The 23143-nt window shown below is 35.3% G+C and overlaps 4 protein-coding genes across 4 annotated transcripts; 2 read left to right on the top strand and 2 right to left on the bottom strand.

The window, feature by feature from the left end:
* The first annotated feature begins 1504 nt into the window (after positions 1–1504).
* Positions 1505–2215, top strand: LOC108451290 (uncharacterized). Its single transcript, XM_017748993.1, has one exon. It carries the CDS (start codon positions 1505–1507, stop codon positions 2213–2215), a length of 711 nt encoding a protein of 236 aa, XP_017604482.1.
* Positions 2216–5972: 3757 nt separating this feature from the next.
* On the top strand, positions 5973–9688 carry LOC108453813 (uncharacterized). Its single transcript, XM_017752131.2, has 8 exons — positions 5973–6348; positions 6678–6751; positions 7436–7477; positions 8161–8202; positions 8507–8590; positions 8697–8784; positions 9145–9242; positions 9344–9688. Exons 1-8 carry the CDS (start codon positions 6174–6176, stop codon positions 9368–9370), a joined length of 630 nt encoding a protein of 209 aa, XP_017607620.1. The 5' UTR covers positions 5973–6173; the 3' UTR covers positions 9371–9688.
* Positions 9689–10432: 744 nt separating this feature from the next.
* LOC108453812 (U11/U12 small nuclear ribonucleoprotein 31 kDa protein) lies at positions 10433–11717 on the bottom strand. Its single transcript, XM_017752129.2, has one exon. It carries the CDS (start codon positions 11664–11666, stop codon positions 10899–10901), a length of 768 nt encoding a protein of 255 aa, XP_017607618.1. The 5' UTR covers positions 11667–11717; the 3' UTR covers positions 10433–10898.
* Positions 11718–19750: 8033 nt separating this feature from the next.
* On the bottom strand, positions 19751–23143 carry LOC108451291 (protein FLOWERING LOCUS D). The gene is given in 4 exon segments (XM_017748996.2): positions 19751–19816; positions 19894–19985; positions 19988–20632; positions 21179–23143. Coding segments are annotated over 4 exon segments (2556 nt in total). The 5' UTR covers positions 22932–23143.

Below are 23143 nucleotides of genomic sequence, written 5' to 3'. Positions count from 1 at the left end.
AAACCATTATCATGGAACATTTACCTAACCCATTATCATGGAATATTTACCTAATCCATTATCATGGAACATTTATCTAACCCATTATCAATTTGTACCATGAATTATGGATATCAAGTGCTCATATTGTCTACAACAACATGATGGCTGGCCACTTCATGTAAAATGGGAGGTTTGTCATGCAAATCCTCCTATTTTGCACTCCTATTTATTTGGCCACTTCAATTTAGCCTATAGCATTTTCAAACATTTTTATATAGATTCTATTTCATAATTTCACCCATTTTTCTTATGGAACAAAAAAAAATTAACTAAAATTGTCGGGTTCTATCTTAAGCTTGGGCCTTCTAGAGGCCCACTAACATAATTAAACCTATGCCAACATTCACAGAATTCCCAAAAATTGGGGCGTTACAGTGATGAGGGGAAACTGGGTGGAAATTGTGAGGATAGTCGAGTAACAGGAAACAATATATGGGATGTAGGAAAAAAATTGAGGTGTGAGACTACTATTGATCCAATTTTGGGATTTAATTTGAAAGAGAGATCGTTATCTTTAGATCAATAAGGGAAATTTATTGGTAGATCAGACTCAAACTGCTATGGATCATGATTTAAAAGATGGTATTTTAATCGAAGAGGAGGGGAAAAAGAGAGCTAGAGGGGATATTGAAGAATTAACAGTTAGGGAAGAGATCAACACTTTGACGATAAGAAATAGAAGAATGTTGAAAATTAATCATTTATTATCGGCAGCTGCCTAGAGGCAAGCCGACCGAGCCCAATGAAAATTTTAAGTTGGAATGTTAGTGGTTCGGGGGACCCATGGGTAGTTTGAAGACTTCAGTATTCACTGAAGATCTATGATCCCTAAATGGTCTTCTTTCTAGAGACAAAGCTTTATAGAAGTCAGATGAAAAGAGTTCGCCGAAGTTGCGGTTATGTGAATGGTATTGAAGTTGGATCAGATGGTACTAGAGGAGGGCTGTGTTTGGCATGGAGAAATGATGTGAGTATCACGCTTCGAAATTGTTCTAAAAGGCATATTAATGTGATAATTGAACATGATAAAGTAAGGAACAAATGGAGATTCACAGGTTTTTATGGAACCCCTTATGCATAGGATAAAGATGACTCATGAGTTGTTTTGAAAAATCTATACAACGATGAGGGGATTCCTTGGCTTGTATGTGGAGATTTTAATGAAATTATGTATGGCTTTGAAAAAAAGGGAGGAATGCCTAGAGATGAAAGAAGAATGAAAATTTTTCGAAAAAAGTGTTGGAGGAATGTCAACTGATGGATGTGGGGTATTCTGGTAATTGGTTCACATGGGAGAGAGGCAATTTGCCAGAGACAAACATACATGAATGACTGGATAGAGGAGTGGCAAACGCGGAATGGATGACCATGTCCCCTACGGTAACAATTCAACATCTAGTGCATTCTTTCTCCGATCATTGTCCTCTTCTAATTAATACGAAAAAGGAAGAAAAATGGTTGAATGACAACATATTCAAGTTTGAAGCTTGGTGGGATACTGGAGGACTCGTTCGCTAATGAAGTTAAATACATCTGGGAAACGTCATCAAAGGACTTGCTGCAAAAGTTAGATAACTTTAAAAAGGGTTTAGAAAGATGGGCTGGACAAATACAAATAAATAGAAAGAGGAGGAAGGAGTTTTTAATAGAAAAATTATCAGAGTTGCTTGGAGCTGAAAGAGATGATAATTTGGCTGAGATGATTGATGCCAAGATCCAATTAAACTTTGAGGTTGAAAAAGACGAACTCTACTTGGGACAAAGAGCTCAACTAAACTGGTTGAAATTTGGCGATAGGAATACAACATTTTTTCATAGCCAAGCAACACAGTATCGGAGAAAAAAATTTATTCATAAATTGCAAAATGAGGATGGAAGGGAAACGGAGGTCTTACAGGAAATAGAGGGTGTTGTGAGATCTTATTTTCAAAATTTATTTTCGGCAGGGGAAAGGGGAAATTATGAATATTTTCTTTCGGGTATAGATCAACGTGTCTCTGAGGAGGATAACCAAAGACTTATGGCGCAACACACAAAGGAGGAGATTCGAGAGGCAATGTTCGAGATAGGGCCGAAAAAGCACCAGAGGAAGATGAATTCCCACATTTATTTTCTCAGAAATGCTGGCATATTATTAGAGAAGATATCACCTCTTCTTGTCTACAATTTCTGAATGGAGGCATGGAGGTTAGTCCGATAAATTCTACGTATATTGTGTTTGTCCCAAAAATTGCCAATCCTTCTAATATGACACATTTTCGACCTATTAGTTTATGCAACATATTTTATAAAGTATTGGCAAAGGCTATAACAAATCGGTTTAGAGAAGTTATTAAAAAATGCATCAATGTTGCACAGAGAGCTTTTGTGCCAAGCAGGTTAATATCGGATAATGTGTTGTTGGCTTATGAAATATTACATACGCTAAAACAAAAGAGACTGGGAAAAAAGGGGTTTATGGCGGTAAAACTAGACATGAGTAAGGCATATGATAGGGTCAAGTGGAGTTTTGTTAAGGAGATAATGGTGCGAATGGGGTTTCCTCAAAATTAGATTGAAACTCTTATGAAATGTGTAACCACTGTCTCTTATTCAGTATTCGTTAATGGTCATGCTGGAGAAAATTTTCGTCCAACTAAAAGACTTCGACAAGGTGACTCTTTGAGTCCGTTTTTATTTCGTGGAGAGGGTTTATCTTGTCTCATGAGTCTTGCAATAAGGGAAGGGCTATTGAAATGAGTTAGGTTAGTAGGAGCGGTCTACAAGTATCTCACATGTTATTTGCAGATAATTGTATTCTATTCGGGGAGGCAACAAATAGAGGAGCTAGTTTACTCAAGGGAATCCTACATAAGTATAGAACTTGCTCGGGTCAGTGTGTTAATTTTGATAAATCAATTGTCTTTTTTAGCAGAAATACATCAAAGAAAGATAGACGTTTGGTTGTCAATATATTGGGAGTACGCAGCTCAAGTGACCCAGAACACTATCTAGGTTTGCCTAATATGGTCGGTAGAAGGAAAAGAGAATCTTTTCAAAATTTAAAAGATCGGCTCAAGAAGCGCATTGATAATTGGAGTGTTAGACACCTTTCTCAAGGTGAGAAAGAAGTGTTCATAAAGGCTATTCTCTAATCCATACCGACTTACACAATGGCTTGTTTCCTATTACCCAAATCGCTGTGTATTGATCTAAAGAGTATTATTCCAAATTTCTGGTGACAGAAAAGACGTTGTAAGAGGGGAATACAATGGTGTGCTTGAAGGAATCTTTACATCTTAAAAAAGAATGGTTGTTTAGGTTTTCGAAATCTTGGCCAGTTTAATATTGCGTTATTAGCCAAGCAAGGCTGACGTCTTATTAATTACCTAAATTCTTTATTAACTAGAGTTCTAAAAGCTAAATATTATGCACATTCGAATTTTCTTAATGCACAGTTAGGAAATCTACCTTCGTTTACCTGGAAGAGTGTTTGGGCAGCAAAGGGTCTCCTGCAAAGTGGGTTGTGCTGAAGGGTTGGTAGAGGGAATAAGATTTCTATTTGAAATGATCGATGGATCCCGGGAATTGATATAGATGAATAAAACAACAGAACCAAAAATGAAGAAATAAAGTTAGTTTCAGATCTAATTGATATCACAAATAATACTTCGAAGGTGGATCTAATAAACAATACCTTTCAAGCTGATATAGCTTAGAAAATTTTACAGATTCTTCTAGCGGAAGTAGGTCAAAGCGACATCCAAGTGTGGAAAGGAGAACCATTGGTGAATACTCAGTCCGAAGTGCCTATAAACTATTACAATATGTTAACTTAGGTCCTAATAATTACTTAATACAAGCCAAAATAAAATATTTCTACAAGAAACTATAGAATCTACAGCTACCATAAAAAATTACAATCACAATATGGCGAATTTCCTGGAACTACATCCTTACCCTAGTAAATCTCAAACATAAACGAGTGGCCACAAATGCTAGATGTCCTCACTGTTGTAATTGGGAAGAAGATAGTCATCATGTCTTTCAGAAATGCCCTACAATTATAGAGGTATGTCAACATTTAAACCTTTCTTAGGTCATAAATAACATGATTCAAAGTTTTTGGGAGTGGCTTAACTGGGTTTTCAAGAGGGGTACTTGTAAACAGTGCCGATTCTTTTACTATGCTTTATGGTCAATCTGGAGTTCAAAGAATCAACTAGAACATGAGAGAAAGAACACGACGGGAAGGGAATTAGCATAAATAATACAAAGGTATATGGAAAAGTTAGATGGTTTGTGAGAAAAGAAGATTACCTTAAATATGGATAGAAGCCACAAACAACTAGAAGAGAACATGAGGGTGTCGATTCAGTTTGATGCAGCTTTTGACAAAAAAAAACTCCAAATTGGCCACGAGTTTGGTGGTTTGGGGCCTGATGGGCGAGATTCTAGCAACGAAGATTGTCCTTCATAATAACGTTTCATCCCCGTTTGCAACAGAATCATATGCAGGATTACAGGCCATTAAGCTAGGAATCTCAATGGGTATACTCTCAGTGACAATAATAGGGGATTCACGAACAGTCATCAAGAAATGCCAAACAACAAAACCAGATAAATCAGTTATTGGGGCGATTATTAGAGATATTCAAAGTAAAAAATCTCGCTTTCAAGAAATTGATTTTCAGTTTATTCATATATCAGGAAATGTTTATGCCCATAAACTTGCACAAGACGCCTTAGAAAAGGGAGATGACTCGCACCTGATAAGAGTAGTGTCGAATCACAATCGATCTGCTCTAGAAGGACGATGGTTGAAGAACCTAGACTGAGGCGATTTCGTGGAAAAATGAAGCAGAACATATAACAGGTAACTAAAATATTTTAGAAATGCTATCGATAGAATAGATGGGACAAGTGATGTGAAGAGATGATGGAGTTATGGTGTCCAGCTGTTGAGATTGATTGGGGTAGATATTAGGTTTACTTTTTACTTTTTCATTTATTGCTTTGTCTTTTACTATGGTGTTTTTAAGGGGTGTTCACTAATAACAAAATAGTGAGGCCCGATTGTCAAAAGTTTGTTTTAGTAGGCCTGTACCTAGAGGTGTTCATGGGCCGTGCCGGGTTAGGTTCGGGTCTGGCTCAATTAAAAAATCATGCCTATTTATTTGGTCTGGGCCGGGCCTAAAAATGGGCCTAAAATTTTGCCCAAACCCAACCCGAATAAAAATACTAAAACTCGAGTCCTACCAACCACTTACCAGATTAATTTTTTATATTATTTTTAAATATATATAATATATAAAAAATACTAAAAACATAAAATAAATATTTCCCAACAAATTGAAAATAAATTTTAAAAAATATGTAGACTTAAATAACACTAAGATAGACGCAACTTAATAAGTAAATGCCTCTAAAATAATAAAAAATTTAACAAATGCCTCTAAAATAATAAAAATTTAACAAATACCTTTAAAATAATAAAAATTAACAATAAAATAAGTTTTATACAATATCCAAACAATAACAATAAAAAAGTAGCAATATAATAGTAAAATGGTAGCAAAATAGGGAGAAAACAATAAGAAAATAACATTCAAAAATAAAAAAAAATATAAAATTTTTGTCATTTAGTGAATTTAGGCCGGGTCAGGCTCATTTTTTAAACGGGCCTTATTTTTTTGTTAAAGCTCATTTTTTGGTATATATTTTTACCTCAACCCTCCTACATTTTGGACGAACTTTTGGGTCGGACCAAATAACCCGGCCCATCAACACCTTTACCTGAACCCAACTTTTGGGAAATAGATTATGCTTTTCTTTAATTCATTTTAATAAATATCCGGTCGATTCTATTAAAAAAAATTTATGGACTTACTATATCTTAATTCAATTCACATCTTTGTACGCATTAATCCTCTCCAAGTTATTAAAAAACTAATTCGGGCTTTTGCTCGGGCCGACACAGCACCGGTCTAAGATTGGGTACTACTTTGGTTTTCACGTGTTGATAGCTGGGTGATTCGATTAGAATGGTGGCCACTCATACGGGTTATCAACTGAAACAGAACGCTATCAAGAAAATTGAGAGCCAAAGTTTCTGAACCCTGAAAAGGAACTGAGGAAAATTAAATTAAAAGATGGCTTTTAGTGTAGGCTTTCGTTTCAATCTTCTGGGAAAGCCTCAATCTTCGCTAATTCCTTCAGTTTCATCAATTTCTTTTGCGGTTTCTTCATTTTCAGCTAATAATGTAGTCTTTGATGGCTTCAAGAAACATAACAACTCCATTACACAAACAAGAGCATCAGCTGAAGGTTTGCTTATCCTTTGAGACTCAATATCTGCCTTTCTTTTTTGGCTTTAATGAAACAGTCTTTTGGTTTAAAATGGGTACCCATTGTTTTGAACTTTGGTTAAGGCTATTGATTTCTTCTTTCTTGTTTTATTGGTGTTAATTATCATGAATTTTGGACATTACAAGAGTTACAAATAGGAAATTGGTCCATCAATACTTGTTTTCGAGTCTGAGTAACATAGACTGAGTCAATTCAATTTAATTTGTTAATTTGTATGCAAATTTCTTATGCTTAAGAGTTCTTCTTTGATGTGTACGTGTCGATAATCATATATTCGTGCTTTGCAGGACTTCCCAGTGAATTAGCCGAGGATTCGAAGTTCGTTCCATTGAATGCCGATGATCCCACATATGGTCCACCTGTAAGTTCCGGTCAGTTTCTTACCTCATTCTTGAGTGAATCTTTGCACAAAAAGTGTCGAATAATAACCATTCTCAAGAGGAATCATTTACACTTTGGCTCCGAGCGTAACTGTTGGATATTTATATGCATCTTATATAAGCTTTTTCTAAAAAAAAAATCTATTTTTTTCTCATTCTTGGAGTCTTTAGAGGTTCATTTCCCAGTATGTGTTGTGCTTATAACTTCAAACCTTTTAACTCCAAAAGCACTTTTGAAGTTATAAGTAATGTTAAACAGATAATTTTTGGGATCAAAAATTTTTTTGGACCTAATTGCAAAAACGCTTTTTCACAGCATTTTTAAAAAACAATGTTTAAATTAGCCCGATAGTCAAAGTAGCATAAAATTTGTTAGAGAAAAATCCTTGCAACCATTCTCATCAAGCCTCATGAACGTAGCCTATGTTGCTTATACTTAGGTACAAGTGTGTCTGATATTTGTACGTATCTAAAAAGGGCATGTTCATTTTTTTCTAAATTTTCTCGCATATTTGAAGTCTATCTATTATACATATTCATATATATGTCAGCATCCTTAAAAGAAAATGAAGAGTTTGAGTAATATAAAATATAGAACATAGATTATAAATACATTGTCTGAACCCATTTAACATTTGGGATTTTAATCTTATTTTTGCTTGTAGGCTTTATTGTTGCTCGGATTTGAAGTCAGTGAGGCAGAGAAGGTAATGTTTGGTAACATTTTACTTGTCTTTTTTGGATGAAACTTCATTATCTGTGGTACATTCTTTCCAGAGCTTGAATAGGTTATATGCACAATGTGAACAACATAGATTGTTGCATCCAAAATTTCGTTAGGGTTTTCATAATCTTATAAAGGGAAAACTAAGGGAGGATAAATTTTCTTTCCCCCATTTCTTGGTGTGGTTTAATACTATGTTACTCAGACATCAATTCTTGCAAAAAAAATTTCTATGTATTTAGAGGATTGTACTTCCATACCTACGTCTAGATACGTGTCGGACACAAGTATTCAAGGAAAATAAAGAGTTGAATTAAGGTTTGAGGAAGGTTGAACATGAATTTACATCCCCTTTCTTGGAAGTTGGAGGGGGTCTGCAAGGGGGAACGGGTGTTGGATTACATCCTTTTCAAGAATTTATTTGGAGTCACCTTCTAGTATATACTGTGAGTAGTTCATTAGCTCTAAGTCAACCTAGGTCTCATCTAGTGTTGTGGGCGTGTCTGTGCCTAAGGTAATATAAGGGTACTAGCGTCTAGAATTCATCTTGACAACTGTCTCCTTTGTAAATAGTTGTTTTGCAGCTTTATGTGTGTTTGTGTTGGACTATTTCTTAGAATGACGGCCTTACTCGCCTTGCAAATTCTACATGTCTTCTTTGAACAGATACGACAGTTCTTGAAAGAATTGGATGGTGACTTCATGGAGGTAATACTTATTGTCTTTCCTTTTGTTGCTTTGACCCTTTATTTCCTTAAAAGTATTCATTTTTTACATCCATATCCAACAAAATGTGCAATGTGGCCGAAACGGGTATGTTTAACTTTTTCAGATTTCTGTGTATGTGAAGGGTTTCTTTTAGTACCATATCCCATATTTATGTCCGAATATATGTACATTTCTTCTACTTTAACATAAAAGAAAAGGGTGGCATAAATTAAGATTGCTGCTTCACATATCCTTTGAACATGTTGCAATATAATTTATCTCATTTGAGTGGTTATATGTTCAGATTATTTATTGTACTGAAGACATGATTAATGGTTCTCTTTGGGAGGCCGTGAATACAAGGCAACCTAATTTGGAACAAGTGAAGGTTGATTTCTTACCCTCTTTTTTTACATTCAAGTCACTTTCCTTCGTTCATCATCATAAGCATGCCAATCATGTTTAAATGTGATTTACAACATTACATTTTGTAGATTGCAAAATCACTGCCAAGGATCTGTTTTTTCTCTGGTCTTAGTGGGGAGGAGATGATGATGTTCATTGATGCTTTCCCTGAGACTGGTATCCTACACTTTTACACCTATTGAAGTCTTATGTTTCCAATTCCTCCCCCCCCCCCCCCCCAAGGTACCTCTGTCCAGTATATATATTCGGATATAGCTATGGGGGTATGATCCTCCAAATGTTTGAAAAAACTAATAAAAGTTTAAACATGTGCAGGATACATAGCGTATCCAGTACTCACCTCGAGTCTAAGCAACATAAGTTACAGTTAAATTCTATATTACACGGTCGCATATTTGGATTGATATGAAAGTATAATACTCCAAATATTGGAGAAAACTTGAAAAAAATTGAGCATGTCAGGATTCAGGACCGAAATTATCAGACATTGCAATGGTTGCTTATATTTGCATGCAGGATTAGAGCCAGCTGTATTTGCTGCACTTGTTCCTAACAGTGCTGATAAACCGGTAGCTGAGTTGATAGATGAAATTATGGGAGATCATGAAATGCTGGTGAGTTGGTGTTTCCCTAGTTACCTTTTCTACATTTACACCCAAATCCGAATAACATTATCCAGCAGCATGCCTTATGCTTTTAAATGTCTTTAATGCAGACTGCACAACAATCAGGGTCAACATAACACGTTGACCACTGCAACTGCAATATTGGTTCTTAAGGATTTAAATCAAATCCCCTGATTCAGGCATAAAAGCTGAACAAACCAGCAAAGAAAAATACTGTGGTATTTGGCTTTCATCCGCTGATCAAACCATTTGGTAAATTACTAGTCACTAGGGTACCGATGGACATACCTTAGAGATACATTTTGGATGTATTTTGATGGATCGTTTAGAGTTTATAGCTATTTTCTATATATATATATAGATTTATAGACTAATTTCAATTTTTCTTTAATCAGTAACTTAATTTAATGATAATCTTTTATTTATAAATATAATTGTAAACAAAATAAAAATGATCAAAATAGAAAAAGAAAACATTTGAAAATTAATTTAAAATATAAAAAATCAGTACATACCAATATAATTGTCCAATACCAAAACCCAATAAAATGGTACAGGGTTTTTTTAAGTGAACAAGTACAACAAATGATTTGCAATCAAATTACTACAAGCATGGTTATGTTCTAAACCAAAATACCTTTGATTCAAAACTTCACTGATTGTTTTCATTTGTTATCTTCAATATAAATAAACTCAAGTGCAACATTCTCAACAATTTTAAATGAACTTTATGATATTTTACAATTTATGTAAAGATAAAATCAATGCTATGTCAAGAATTCACAGCTTATCTTGTTGAGTGCAATTACGAATGGTATTAAATAAAAAATATCAAGATGAATGCTAAAACTCAGCCATTTTCTCCTGCTTCATAACGAATCAACAATGCACAATTCGCCACCTTATCAATGATCATATTCAATCCCAAATCTTACTTTTAAACAATATAACTAATCACAACCACGCCTTCAAACAATGCATAATTTGCTACCATTATCATGATCGAATTCAATCCCAAATCGTACCAATCACTATTCGCATCTATACCTTTAAATAATGCACAATTCGCTACCATTATCATGATCGAATTCAATCCCAAATCGTACTTTTAAACAATATAACTAATCACAATCACACTTTTAAACACTGCACAATTTACTACCATTGTCACAATCCAATTTGAGTCTAAATCACATTTTTAAACAATATCACTAATCACAATCATACTTTTAAACAATGAACACATTGCCACTATTATGACAATCAAAATTCAAGCCCTAATCACAATCATACTTCTAAACAATACAGCTAATCACAACCATACTTTCATTCGCCACCATCATTATCACAATCAAATTCGAGCTCGAATCTTACTTAGTATAATCAGATAATCTAACATCAGATTTTACCCCAACAAAGCAACAACATCTCCCTCCCCAAATCACCCTTCCTAATCACTCATCCGAAAAAAATTAAGCAAATATCCCACACTAAAGATACAAATAATACACAAGTGCTAGAACTGTTACAATCTATTGAAGCTTAAAGTCATAACAAAAGTATAATGTACCTCAAATTTCAAATGATTCCAGGTTAAATTTGGGTGTGAAAGAGCAACCCCCTTTCTCCATTTCCACCATTGAATCATTCTTCCTCATCACTCTCGTCACTAAAATAACTGGCTTTTCTTGTCATCTTCTTCTTCTTTTCCTCCGACATCTCCGATTTCCTCAACCTCTCCTCCGCCGCCCCATCCACCACAGACGCCCAATTCTCCTCTTCAAACCCCTCTCCACCCTCTGATTCTTCCTCCCCCCAATCCCCATCATCCTCCCTCTTCTCTCCACCGCCGCCACCTCTCCGCCCTTTCTTTGGCACCGGTCTCTCCCTTGGCCCCAACTGATTCTTTGGACACTCATAAGATAAATGCCCACCAACCCCACATTCATAACATCTAGACTTATCCTTATAAACCCTTTTCTTAATAAACTCTGGGGCTCGTCCATTATCGACGGCGATGGAAGCGCTGAGGGTTCTGCCGTTGAGTATTTTCCCGTGCATAACACTCGCCGCGGATAGCGCGTCATCGCGGGAAACAAACTGGACGAAGGCGACCCCCTTTGAATTCCTTGTGGCTCGGTCTTTGAGGACTGTTACGCGGGCGATTTTGCCGAAGGTGGAGAAGAGAGTGTGGAGGTCGGAGTTTGTGAGGGAGTAGTCGAGGTTGGAGACGTAAAGGGTTGATTTCGATGGGGCTAGACCGCCGGACCCGCCGCCACCGCCGGTGGATTTGGAGGTGGCTTGATTGGGATTAGAGGAGGAGGATGAGGGTGGGGCGACGGCGGAGGAGTAGCGGAAATAAAAGGTTTCGTCTTCGTCACTATCGCTGTTTTTGGTGGATTTTCTTTTCATTTTCTTTAATTTGGAAATTCTAAAGGGCAAAGCCGTGAGTATAAATACGGGTAAACTTCTTAAAAACATTAATGCACATTTACTCTTTCATCCTTAAACTTTAAGTCGCATATTATTTAGAGCCAAAATTCAAATTTACGTTATTTTCCTCTTCTTTTTTGAAATTAAAAATACAATATTTTCTATATATGCATCTATCTTAGTACAAAAACAAGTTATAGCAATTCAATTAAAGAATTAATAATTAATTCAAATTAATTAGAGAATTGATAAAAAACAAAATAATGAAATTGCAACACAATTGAATCACTATACTTTGAAAAATAAGAGATAATACAAACAACACAAAACAAATGTCATTTGTGCAAATTAAATCACTGACACATTCTATGAAATACATATAAATTTCAATCATTTAAACATACAGATGAACATAAATATGCTAAAATAATAATAACATAATACATTACATTATCATATTAAATATTTTTTTTATTGCATTGCAGATGACGTCATGGTTCTACCTTTGGAGCAATCTTCTCTCCCCTGCAACATGTCGTTGGAACTCAAGGGACCTCAAAGTAACATAATGTCATAATAATACTTGAAAATAGATGATTTTGATGGGAATTATGAAGGGGGAAACTGGGCATTTACTCAAGCTAAGTCCATGAACAAATCTTTTGTGAAGGAAAGAGTCATTTCAGAAAGCAGTTTCATTTTTTATTATTATTCTCGCCTTTAAAATATGAAAAGGAATAATTATTTCAAAGTCCCCTACTTTGTTTGAATGAATTTTTTTCCTAACACAATGCAACATGTCAACTCGTGGTTGGGCTACGCGTCAAGTGGGGTTAGAATTTAACATTGTTAGAGAGGTACAATATTGATAGATGTAACCAAAATATAATAAACATATTAAGCAAATTTAAAGTGCATGTACTACATTGATAAATTTATTAAAGTACAGGGATAAAACTTGCCATTATCCTTGTAATTGATTCAACATGTATTTATACCCATTGTAATTGAATTATCTTTGTACTAAAGCTTTCAAAAAAAAAAATTATCACATTACATGAATACTAAAGTACATATTAATTGATTACAAACTTAAAAATAGTGGTTAAGCATAAATTGTAATATCTTTGCCCATTAATTAAATAGTCAGCACTTTGAAGTAGTTTTAGCAGAGAAAATTGAACTTCCATGTTTGACATAGTTTCATAATATTGTTTTGAATTTATTTGCATTTCGGCTTAATCAACTTCCATTTTCATGTTCTAACTTTTTCATTTCTCATCATCATGATTACAATATGTCACTAGTTTTTATGATTGACATATATTTGCATGATTTGTATTGTGTTGCCAACATAATTTGATGGGATGCTCTAAAATCCAAATTAAAAGAGAGTGTTAATTAGGGAGTATGAAGTGCAATCTTACATTATATAATAGATTTGTAACATAAATGTGGTTCTAGATTTCCTTAATCCTTATTATATCAACAACAACGAAATAGGAAGAAGTATAATTTTGCATTAAAACTTACATGTTGGTATTCCTCAAAAATTAACCAACCAGCATTTTGAATAAAGAATTTATGCTACTATTCCTATACAATGAACGGTTTAGATTAACATATAATTTCACCTTCTTCAATCTCTTCATCACGTGTTTGATGAACAACCCCAGTCCCAGGTGATGAAGAAGATCCAATCAGAATCTCAAATTCCCTCTCAGCTTCCCGATTGATCTCAATCCCAGCCGTGTTTTTCATGTTCTGTAATGCAATCCGAGCGGCTTTTCTGTCTCTTTCCCGTTGCCTTTTTAACTTCAACAACTCAGCTTCCAGCACCGACTTTTCGTCAACTAGTCTTCGTTCGAATCTTTCCTTTTCTTGTTTCAACTTTCTGGGATCAGCATTCTCGCCCTCACTCTTCATCTTCTGCTGAGCTTTGAAGATGGTGTCTGCAAAACGACACTTCAGCATTGCCGCCCGTAGGGCCTTGGGGTTTGATGTTGTAAACCCTAGACCTACGCCCTCTGCTTTGGCTGCAATATCTGTTGAAAACCTCAGGCCTTTTGCCGTTTTCTGTCTCTTCTCCGACGAAATACGGGTGACGACTGCCGTCTCTGCAATATCATCGATAAGGGTTAGATCATATAATCTTTGGAATTTCAAAATCCAAGAGGTTATCAAAAACTCCTCGACGTACCTAGGGTTGGATGTTGCATGAGGGTTTTCACTACGGCCGAACACTGCGGACTGTCCACTACCGTCTTCGGCCTCTTCTCCGGCGGGCCACCGTCTAAAACCTCTGCTTCTAATCGGCGCTTGGAAGCAATTGGCGCTGAATTCTCTTTTGAAAATCGGAACTTGAGAGAATGTTTTACTGGAATCATTTCAAACCTGATTTCTTGATTTCAGAAAAGCTGAAAGCTTGATGAGGTGTGTGCTTGGAATGGGTTCTCCGACGAAAAAACACTAAAATTTTATGTGAATGAAAGAAGAAGAAGCAGTAAATAAAAGAGAGTAATGAGCAAGAATGTTAATCACTACTTACTGAGACGTTCTAATTTGGGTAAGTCGGTCTTGATTTATATATATATTTAAAAAAGTAAAATAAAAGAAATAAAATGAGAGGAAAATAATTTTGTAAAATAGAAAGCGGATAAAACAATGAAAATAATTTTATATAAGTGAAAAGGTTAAATTACTAATTCAATTTGAATAATATATGGCGTTTATTATACCTATTGTAATTAAAACAAACATTAAAATAATTCTAAAAGTTATTAAAATCTAAAAGATATTTAAAATTGTAAAGAAGAAAATCTAAAAAGAAAAATAATATTTCCATTATCGCGATTGTCATCATCATCTGACCCAAACCAAAGTTTCTACTTCCTAAATCTTCAATTATAGTTTCCATTTTTGCCTTAATTTTACCCATCATTTTAGTTCCTTACATCTAAAAATTTGATCCTACAGGAAGTCAAATGGCGTCAAGAACAATTGCTTAAGATATGATCACTCTTCGAAGCTTAGCAGCGATCAGTCAGCAAGATTTTGTGTAGCAATAGAGGAGTTCATATCCAGAAGAGAAGTGAAGAAATGGTTTCAAGAAGAAGGTGTTAATTAATCCTTCATTACCAATCTTCTATTAATCACTTTCTAACATTTTGAAAATGAAATTGTTTGAAAAAGAAATAGGGTCGTAATGGTGGTCATGACCAAGTCAACCAACCCTTGATGTCCTCCTGAGGTGGAATTTCAGACATGTTTTTTTTTTAAAATATATTTTTATGAACTTTTACAATTTTTAAAATATTTTAATAATTTTTAACACTTAAGATTTTTTTTTTTTACAATAGGTATAATTAATTTATAATAAATATTTGTAATGTTTTAAAATTGGATATAATCCCTGGTGTGGATGATTGTTGATTTGTAATGAAGTTGGTTTATCCTATATTGCATTCGCTTCCTTGATCTGTTGTTGGTATTGGCAGAGTTCAGTTATGTATTGTTGGAGGCTGGAGGGGGTTATGTATGCATACCCACCTTCTTACTTCTTTCTTTCTTATTTCTGTTATCAAATTAATACTCAACACACATTATTCAATTTCCATTTTCACATTATTTAAAAACCATTATATGATATAATTTTTAATGTATTTATGCATTTTTATTTTTATTATATTTTTGTATCACATTTTACTTATATTTAATCATTTCGTCATGATTGTCAAAAATTTTGGCCCATTCTAAAATATTAATTCTTGTTTAAATGCTTAAATCCACAAGTACCAATTGTAATTATACATAGTTGAAGTCATAAGTTTCCTATTAAGTTATCTCAACTTAAGGTTAGTCAGAATACAACTACTCATGTCTCAGATCATTCATCCTAATCCAACAGTAATTAAACACTTTTCTCAAAACCTAAAAAAAAAACTTATCCAACTAAATTATTCAACCCAAAATATAAAATTTTAAAAATTATATTTAATTCGATAGAACATCTATTATATTTATTTGTGTTTTTAATATAATAAAACATTTATTATATTTGTGGTAGTATTTCTTTATATAAATTTTTAATGGGTTAAAACTTTTATTTTAGCATTTTTAATATATTTAATGTATTATTTTTTTAAAAAATAATCTAAAAAAATCAAATATGGATGGATCAGTTATAAATTATTATCTCAATATAATTCAAAATTTCGCCTACATCATTCTTTGTAGGTATGTTTCAAGCCAAATTATTATCTCAAATCTTAAAGCCATATAAAATAATTCAACATATCGTGGAGTTAAGATTTTATACAAACTACATACATCATACAAAAACTTTAAATAAAATATAATATCCAAAATTGAAAAAAATAACTAGAAAAATTCATGCAAACTAAATTAAATCAACTCTCTCAAACTTAAATCAAACATTATCCTCAATGTTCCAAAAATAAACGAAGAATTAGAAAACTTATTGTTAAAGTGCTTAGAAAATATATCGAAGTTAACCCATCATTTGCTCTTTTTGAAGCACCAACAACTCATTTTGTTAAGGTGTGGTGATACTTACTACACAAAATCAAATAAAAAATTTAAAATAATAAAAGCAACTAAAAAAATTAACTGAGTGTAGACCAAATAAGTTAAACAAAAATAAGAAATTAATGAAAAAAATTACATAACAAATAAAAACGGTCTCACCAAATGTTCGAAGTCACTCCCTTTATATACTTTTGAAATTGTTCTTCTATTGTGCTTGGTTTTGAAGAAAAATAGAAAACCAACTAAAGTGAGAAAAACAGATATAAATTTTTTGAAATACCAAATTATCCTTAAAATGTTCGGGCTGTCCACTCCACCAAAAAACACTAAAAAGATTGAGCTAGGAGGGCTTTCGTCGGCAATACGGCGCCGGATAGAGGCCGAGTTTCGAAGTTTGTGGCGTAGGGGCGCCGACGTACCATGCTACAGTCGCGCACTAGGCGTTAACTCCGAAGCTAGGGCACTTTGTTTTGATGATTATACAAAATCTGAAAAACAGTAATTGCACCAAATAACATACCATGTACATGTATGTATATTATATATATATATACGTACGTGTACGTGTAAAGAGCTTACAAATTTCTCGCCAAGGAGGTGGCTGCAATTCCAGCAACGGACATTCACCACGGTTAGACAGTCAACAAACCTAGGAGTCATTATATGGTCTTCCTTCGCATTTACACTATTTTTTCCTCAGCCAAATATAATTATATTAATAAACCCAGGAAGGGGAAGGGTGAAAAACCAACCAAAAGGTTAGTAAACAAGATAAGCTAAATACAAACATCTTTGAAGAAATCAACATCACTGCATCAAGGACACAACGGTACACCTAAATGAAGGACACTCCTAAAAACACCCAAGACACTCTTACGAGCATCCACATAAAGCAGCAGTGCCTCCAAAAAATCACCAAAATTGTGCGGCAATGGCCACCTTAATAGATCGTGAAGGCATAAAGAAAACACCCAAATACAAGCTGCGTTGGAACTCATTGATCAAACAAATTAAAGCCATCCATGTGATCTTAAAGACAAAATACCAAATAATGAGAGTCAAAGCACCATTTAGACAAATATTTAAAGAATTAAATTACCACCCTGAGTAATTACCAATACCAACTCCTAGGCCATAGTCTCTTCACCTAAACCATACCCTTTGGATAAAGGTGAAGCCTTCGAATCACTCTTTTGTTCAATGTGTGACTCAATCAACTTCAACAAAATGGAGCCTCAAGCTGCTCTCACAACTCATCTCGGACCAGAGATTTGTGTGAAATCCAGCTAATTTTTAAGGTAGTCTCGGGCTAAAGCTAAAAAGCATCCTTGTTCTTGCCATTGACAGCCTCAGTGGTTGAAGCCTCTCATCTTAGTTGGAATAAGTAGGTGCTCACTTTGTCTGTCGTGGTGAGGATGACTGTAAATCCTATAAAAAATTGATGTATGTTTTCCTTCTCAGTGTCTAACCAGAGAGCCTCAGTCACAGAAGAGCATTTTCCTCCATTTAATTTTCTATCGCAACCGGCTTCACAATTGATAAACAGTTTGCCATGGCCAAACTCCTATCACAAGCTTCGGAATTGCTGATGTTAGTGAGGAGATTCAGAAAATCAAGTTAGCGGCAGAGAGTGGCAGGAACATCTTCAACAAAGATATTAATGAGTAGTGCATCTCAAGACCATTGACAGCATCTGCCTCTGGCTCAATGTACATCATTTTTAACCTTTCAGAAGAAAGGCAAACTGTGGAAGGACATCTTTACGGTGATAATGATCGAGCCAACAGTACAATAACCTAATGGTGGGAATAGCTATTTTGCTCCAGTTCTTCATTTTTTGCAAGCACCCATATGTATCCAATGCATATATATACGTAGGTATAAGGATAGGACTCTCCAAGAATCCTTCAAATACATTATGTTTTTAATAAAATAAATAAAATTTAAAAATCCCTATAGGCTGCATAGCTGTATCTGATCCAAATCAAAGTAAAATAGGGGAATAGAAAACAATTGATGCCACCTTATGTAGCAACACTTTGAAGAACTCAGATAGAAGCTCCAAGAATTTAAAGGGCATTTGCAGAATATTCTGACTTAGTCAATGTCGCTGAACTGTGTAATGTTGCAGGTCAAATTTTATATGGTTTTGTGTTTGAGATAGTAAATGGGATTGGTATGTCAGTATAGATTGTTAACATTGGGCTGTCTGGTACCTAAGTGCTGGGGTCATTAGGTAGGCCTTAAATGGCATATTTGTAATTACCTTAGCACAATATGTACGAGAAATGAGAAGCCGAAAATTACAAAGAAAAACTTCTTTTCTCTAATATTCTATTTTCTCTCTAACATTTGTTCTTCTGTTTCTAATTCTTTTTTTTTTCTGCTTCTATTCTTAAATCACTTTATTACTTGGAAATTGGGCACTCATCATGTAACTCTTATTAGATCTTCAGTTTCCATAATCAATACACTCACATATCCAGCTCATTGCTTCAACACCTCACCTTAGTTTTTTTGCCCTATGAAATGGAAGATTTTTCCTATATTCAGATTTCCCCTTTGAAAAATATTAACGTCTTCTACAACAACAGATGGATATAAGTACATTTTGCTAAAATTTATTATCTTGGTTTTTCCATTACAATGCAATTCAAATCAAGAACAAACAAGTGCCAATAGCAACAGCTCCCCCATAATTTTTATAAGGAGAAAAAACCTCTAACTATATATTCGGAAACATGTGTTTGAAAATTTGGATTTAGATTTCACTTGTTTTGTAAATTATGAGAACGAAAAGTATACATTATATATAAATTAGTTATGGTTCAATGCAAATATACATGAAAGGTATAAACCATGAATTTCTAATTCACAAAAAATCTATAGGTATTTTAAGTTCAATACTAAATAGGCATCTACCTGAATTAACTAAATAGACATCTACCTGAATTATGAGTTTGTGTTCCATTCACACAAGTTTTATTATACTATTACACTATTTTCGAAATTCAAAAGTTCCTAAACTAATTTAAATGGACTATGGGAAAGAATTTTGTTTTATTTTTTTAAACCTAGAGATTCAAGAAAGATAGAACAAAGGCAAAATTAGAACGATTAAAACATTTCACAGGAAAACGGTTGATATTACTTTAGGCATAGAACATAAAATATATATAAAAAAAAAACAACAACAACAGAAACAATTGACCGCATCACATAGAACTGCACCAACAAATTGTAGCTATAGAAGGAAACTAGAAAACTTCAGACATACCTGAACTAGAAGAGTCAGGAGGAGCTTGCTTTATCAGTTTTATTTCCTCTGACAGATTGCCATTCGCCACATTCACAACCGGAGGAATCAACCCTTTAGTTTTGCGCGCTATTTTGGCCTTTCTGTGAAAAATAATGACAAATAATGGGAAAGAAGGATCAAGTAATATTCCTCCACTAATCACATGGAGATCTTTAACATATATAAGAATAAAATTAAATGTTTTGGCTCTTAAGTCTTACCTGATGAACTTTTGCTTTAAAGTGCCAGTTTTCAGCATTGATGTCCCTTTTACCAAACCATAGGAATATTATTTCATGTGCAAATTTCATCTTTTGGGATAAAGATATAATAAAGGAATATCCTATAACTCTCACCTGATTTTGGAGCCAAAGGAGTTGAAGAAGGTTTTCGAACGCCCTTTTGTGCTTTAATAGAAGCAATGATGGAATCGGCAGTAGGTCCCAAACCCTTCCCAGCTTTTCGCACAGATAGTTCAACCTCATCTCATCACCACCTCTCACTTCTCTCAGCTCAAATGCCTGTTTCTTTGATAACAATGTATAAACATGCAACTGTTGTTGCTGATTAAAATGTGATTGGAGCTGCTGAAAAAGCACCTGATTCGAATGTTGCTGATCTGTCTTTGAGCTTTCCAGATTCTTCTTTCGGGGCTCACTAATTGTCACCCTTAGAATGGCTGGTGACTTCGGATTAGCATTCTTTTGACAAAAAATAACAGAAAAACTCCCAAATTCTAGATCAGGCTCTCTGAATAAATCCATAAGGGCACAAGCATAAGAATGAGCATTACTTGATGGACTCCTGTTGATCTTTTTCTTTGCAGTCCGAGACTTTGCATATTGAGCCATATTTGCAGCTTCCCGAAGTCCAGTAAGAAAAGCTCCATGCATGGTGGCAGGGTATCGCCTTGTAGTGGCCTCCCCTGCAAAGAAAAGTCTTCCGTCCCCCACACTTTCAGCTAATATATCATAGTCATCCCCGGATGCTCCCACTGCAACATTAGAGTATGAACCTAGGCTGAAGGGATCACCACCCCATCTGGTACAGACAGTTTGGAGGGGCTCGGGGACAGTGATACCCTGTGGTTCATATATACCTGCATGCAAAAATACACAAAGCACCAGGATTGTTTCACACAACCAACAATGCTTAAACTTTGTCATACAAGATGCAAACCATTGGCAGTTAAACAATTATACAACCAAATTCGAAACAAGTTAAAAATGAACATAAAGTTTACTAGATTAATGAGTTCACTTGATTGGTTTACATACAAAGGACACGTTGCCCTTTCTTTATATACTATGCACATCAAACAATGAGACAATCTGTGCTGTTATTTAATACTCAAGAAAGTTGCAACTAAAATGAAGCCCCTGCAGGCAATACATATAAAAGATACAAAAAAAAAGTTATCATAATGCCAGCCCTCTCTTTATAGCATGTGCATATAAAATCAATTAGAAAGTGCCTGGCTTATCAACTATTCAAGGAGGTTGCAATTAATTGAGCCATATGAGTAACCAATACATAAAGAAGATAAAAACGCATTGTTGCAGCTAATAAATGTATTTCAGTTTCAAGCTTAGATTAAAAAAGATAAAGCATGCTAAGTGTTGACACATAAAATCGAATTAAATACCCTTGAGAATTTGGAGAACCTGGGCCACAACATCTATAGGAGGCAGACTCTCAAACCTGTGTGCAGCTTCTCCTGCTACTAAAGCAAGCAATAGAGGACCACCGGAAACTGTTGCATAGCTATAGAACAGAAAAAACTCCCCTCGACGGCTTGGATCATTAGTAAGATGCCCAAAGGTATCAAAGTCTGTACCCCAAAATACATAAGGAAAAAGCATTCCAACCTTGTTCAATAACCCAAATCCCAACCTCTTTATTCCATCAAGCTTCCTCTGAGGCAACTCTGGGACAAACTTGATTGACCCACTCTTTAGAACTCCGAGAGGTACCGTACATAATGCCATATCACCTTCATACACCTGACTTCCTGTCATAACCTGCACTCCATCATTGCCATAATTGATAGTATGCACAGTTTTTTCGTACAAAATAGGCACATTCTCGGCCAGAGCTTGAACCAACCTTCCATTTCCTCCAGGCAAGAAACAATGATCCCCTCCCATATCATATGGATCATCTTGGTCCCAGAATGCAAGTGAAAGCTTTGAAACCAATCCGGCATTTGCATATTCTAAATTTGCAAGATGCCAATTGAACAAATTAATCTCTTCTTCAGTCACTGCATCCCTATAAACCTCTCTAAATGTCTCTAATGCAGCCCCAAGTGAAACATCCATAGAAACCTCCCCCATCAACTGCCTAAGCTCGCTAGCTTTATCCAAAAGCCTATTAAAGGCCATCTCCACCTTCATATCCATATCCGGATCCACCGGACTCCCATCTGTCCTGTAAAGTGGACATTTATCCCTCACCTTAAAAAGAGAAGAACCCAATTGTTTCGCCAGAATCCCTAACGGATTCCCCAAGGTACCTGTTAACACACTCCCACCTAAATCAGCAGCTGCACTCACCCTATTCCCTCCCTCCATCTTCTTTGTATAAACCCTCCCGCCGGCTCGTTTCCTCCCTTCCAGAACCGTCACCTTAAACCCAAACCTCATTAACTGTCTAGCCGCAGCCAGTCCTGCTAACCCGGTACCAATAATAACCACATTACTTCTAGTCGGTTCCGCAGGAATTTTTTCCTTAATTGCAGGGGCAATCCCAAAATTTATATATCCATACGTAACTAAATAATTATATGCAGAATTTAAAATCGTGCTACAATGTTTCGGTATAGAATCAACAAACATGTCTTTAGCCACCCAATTGGATGCATTTTCGCGCCATTTTGCAATAATGTGATTTCGAATGAGAATATAATTTACCTGCTCGATGCCACCAATGGAGGAAATGACGCCGAAATCAATTTCTTCCTCGGTGAGGGAATCTGCAGGGAATCCAGCAGAAAGAGCGGTGAGAGCCTCTGCCGTTGATTCCTTACTGATCACAATGATCTCGTCGTCAATTTTGGGTTGTGTAGTTTGTTCCGTCGCCGCTGATGATGAGGTTATTGAATTAAGGTCAAGGTTAGGATTAGAGTTCGGGAGGTTGGGGCTGAAGGAGCCATTGGTGAAGGTAAGGAACTGATACGCCGACGTCGCGCCACTGCGTTGAGGTCGGCCGCGTCGTCGTTTTTTGGGGGTTGGAAAGGAAATTAGATGATCATTGAGAGGAGGAGCGGCATTCGGGTTAAGGATTGGGATTGGATGGAAATTAGGAATAGAGGTAGGATTTGGTAAGGGAGGAGTGAGAGTAAAATGGGGAAGAGGGAATTGAGAGAAATCATCCAGGGTTTCATTTGGTGGATTCATCGAGAGTTTTCTTTCACACTAGTTAATGTGAGAAGAGGAGTGAGAGAACAGGGTGGCAATGGCGGAAGAAAAGACGGTGTTTGTTTCCTGAGAAAACAAAGAATTACAGAAACAGTTTTGATTATTGAGTCGCAATTCAAAACGTGCCGTCGGTCACAGAAAGAAAATTGTTAAAATTAGAAACAATAAGATCACTCCTTCTTGATACTAAA

The sequence above is a fragment of the Gossypium arboreum genome, chromosome 5 (assembly GCF_025698485.1).
Source record: "Gossypium arboreum isolate Shixiya-1 chromosome 5, ASM2569848v2, whole genome shotgun sequence".
NCBI lineage: Eukaryota > Viridiplantae > Streptophyta > Magnoliopsida > Malvales > Malvaceae > Gossypium > Gossypium arboreum.
This window is presented reverse-complemented; position numbering and strand designations above follow the sequence as displayed.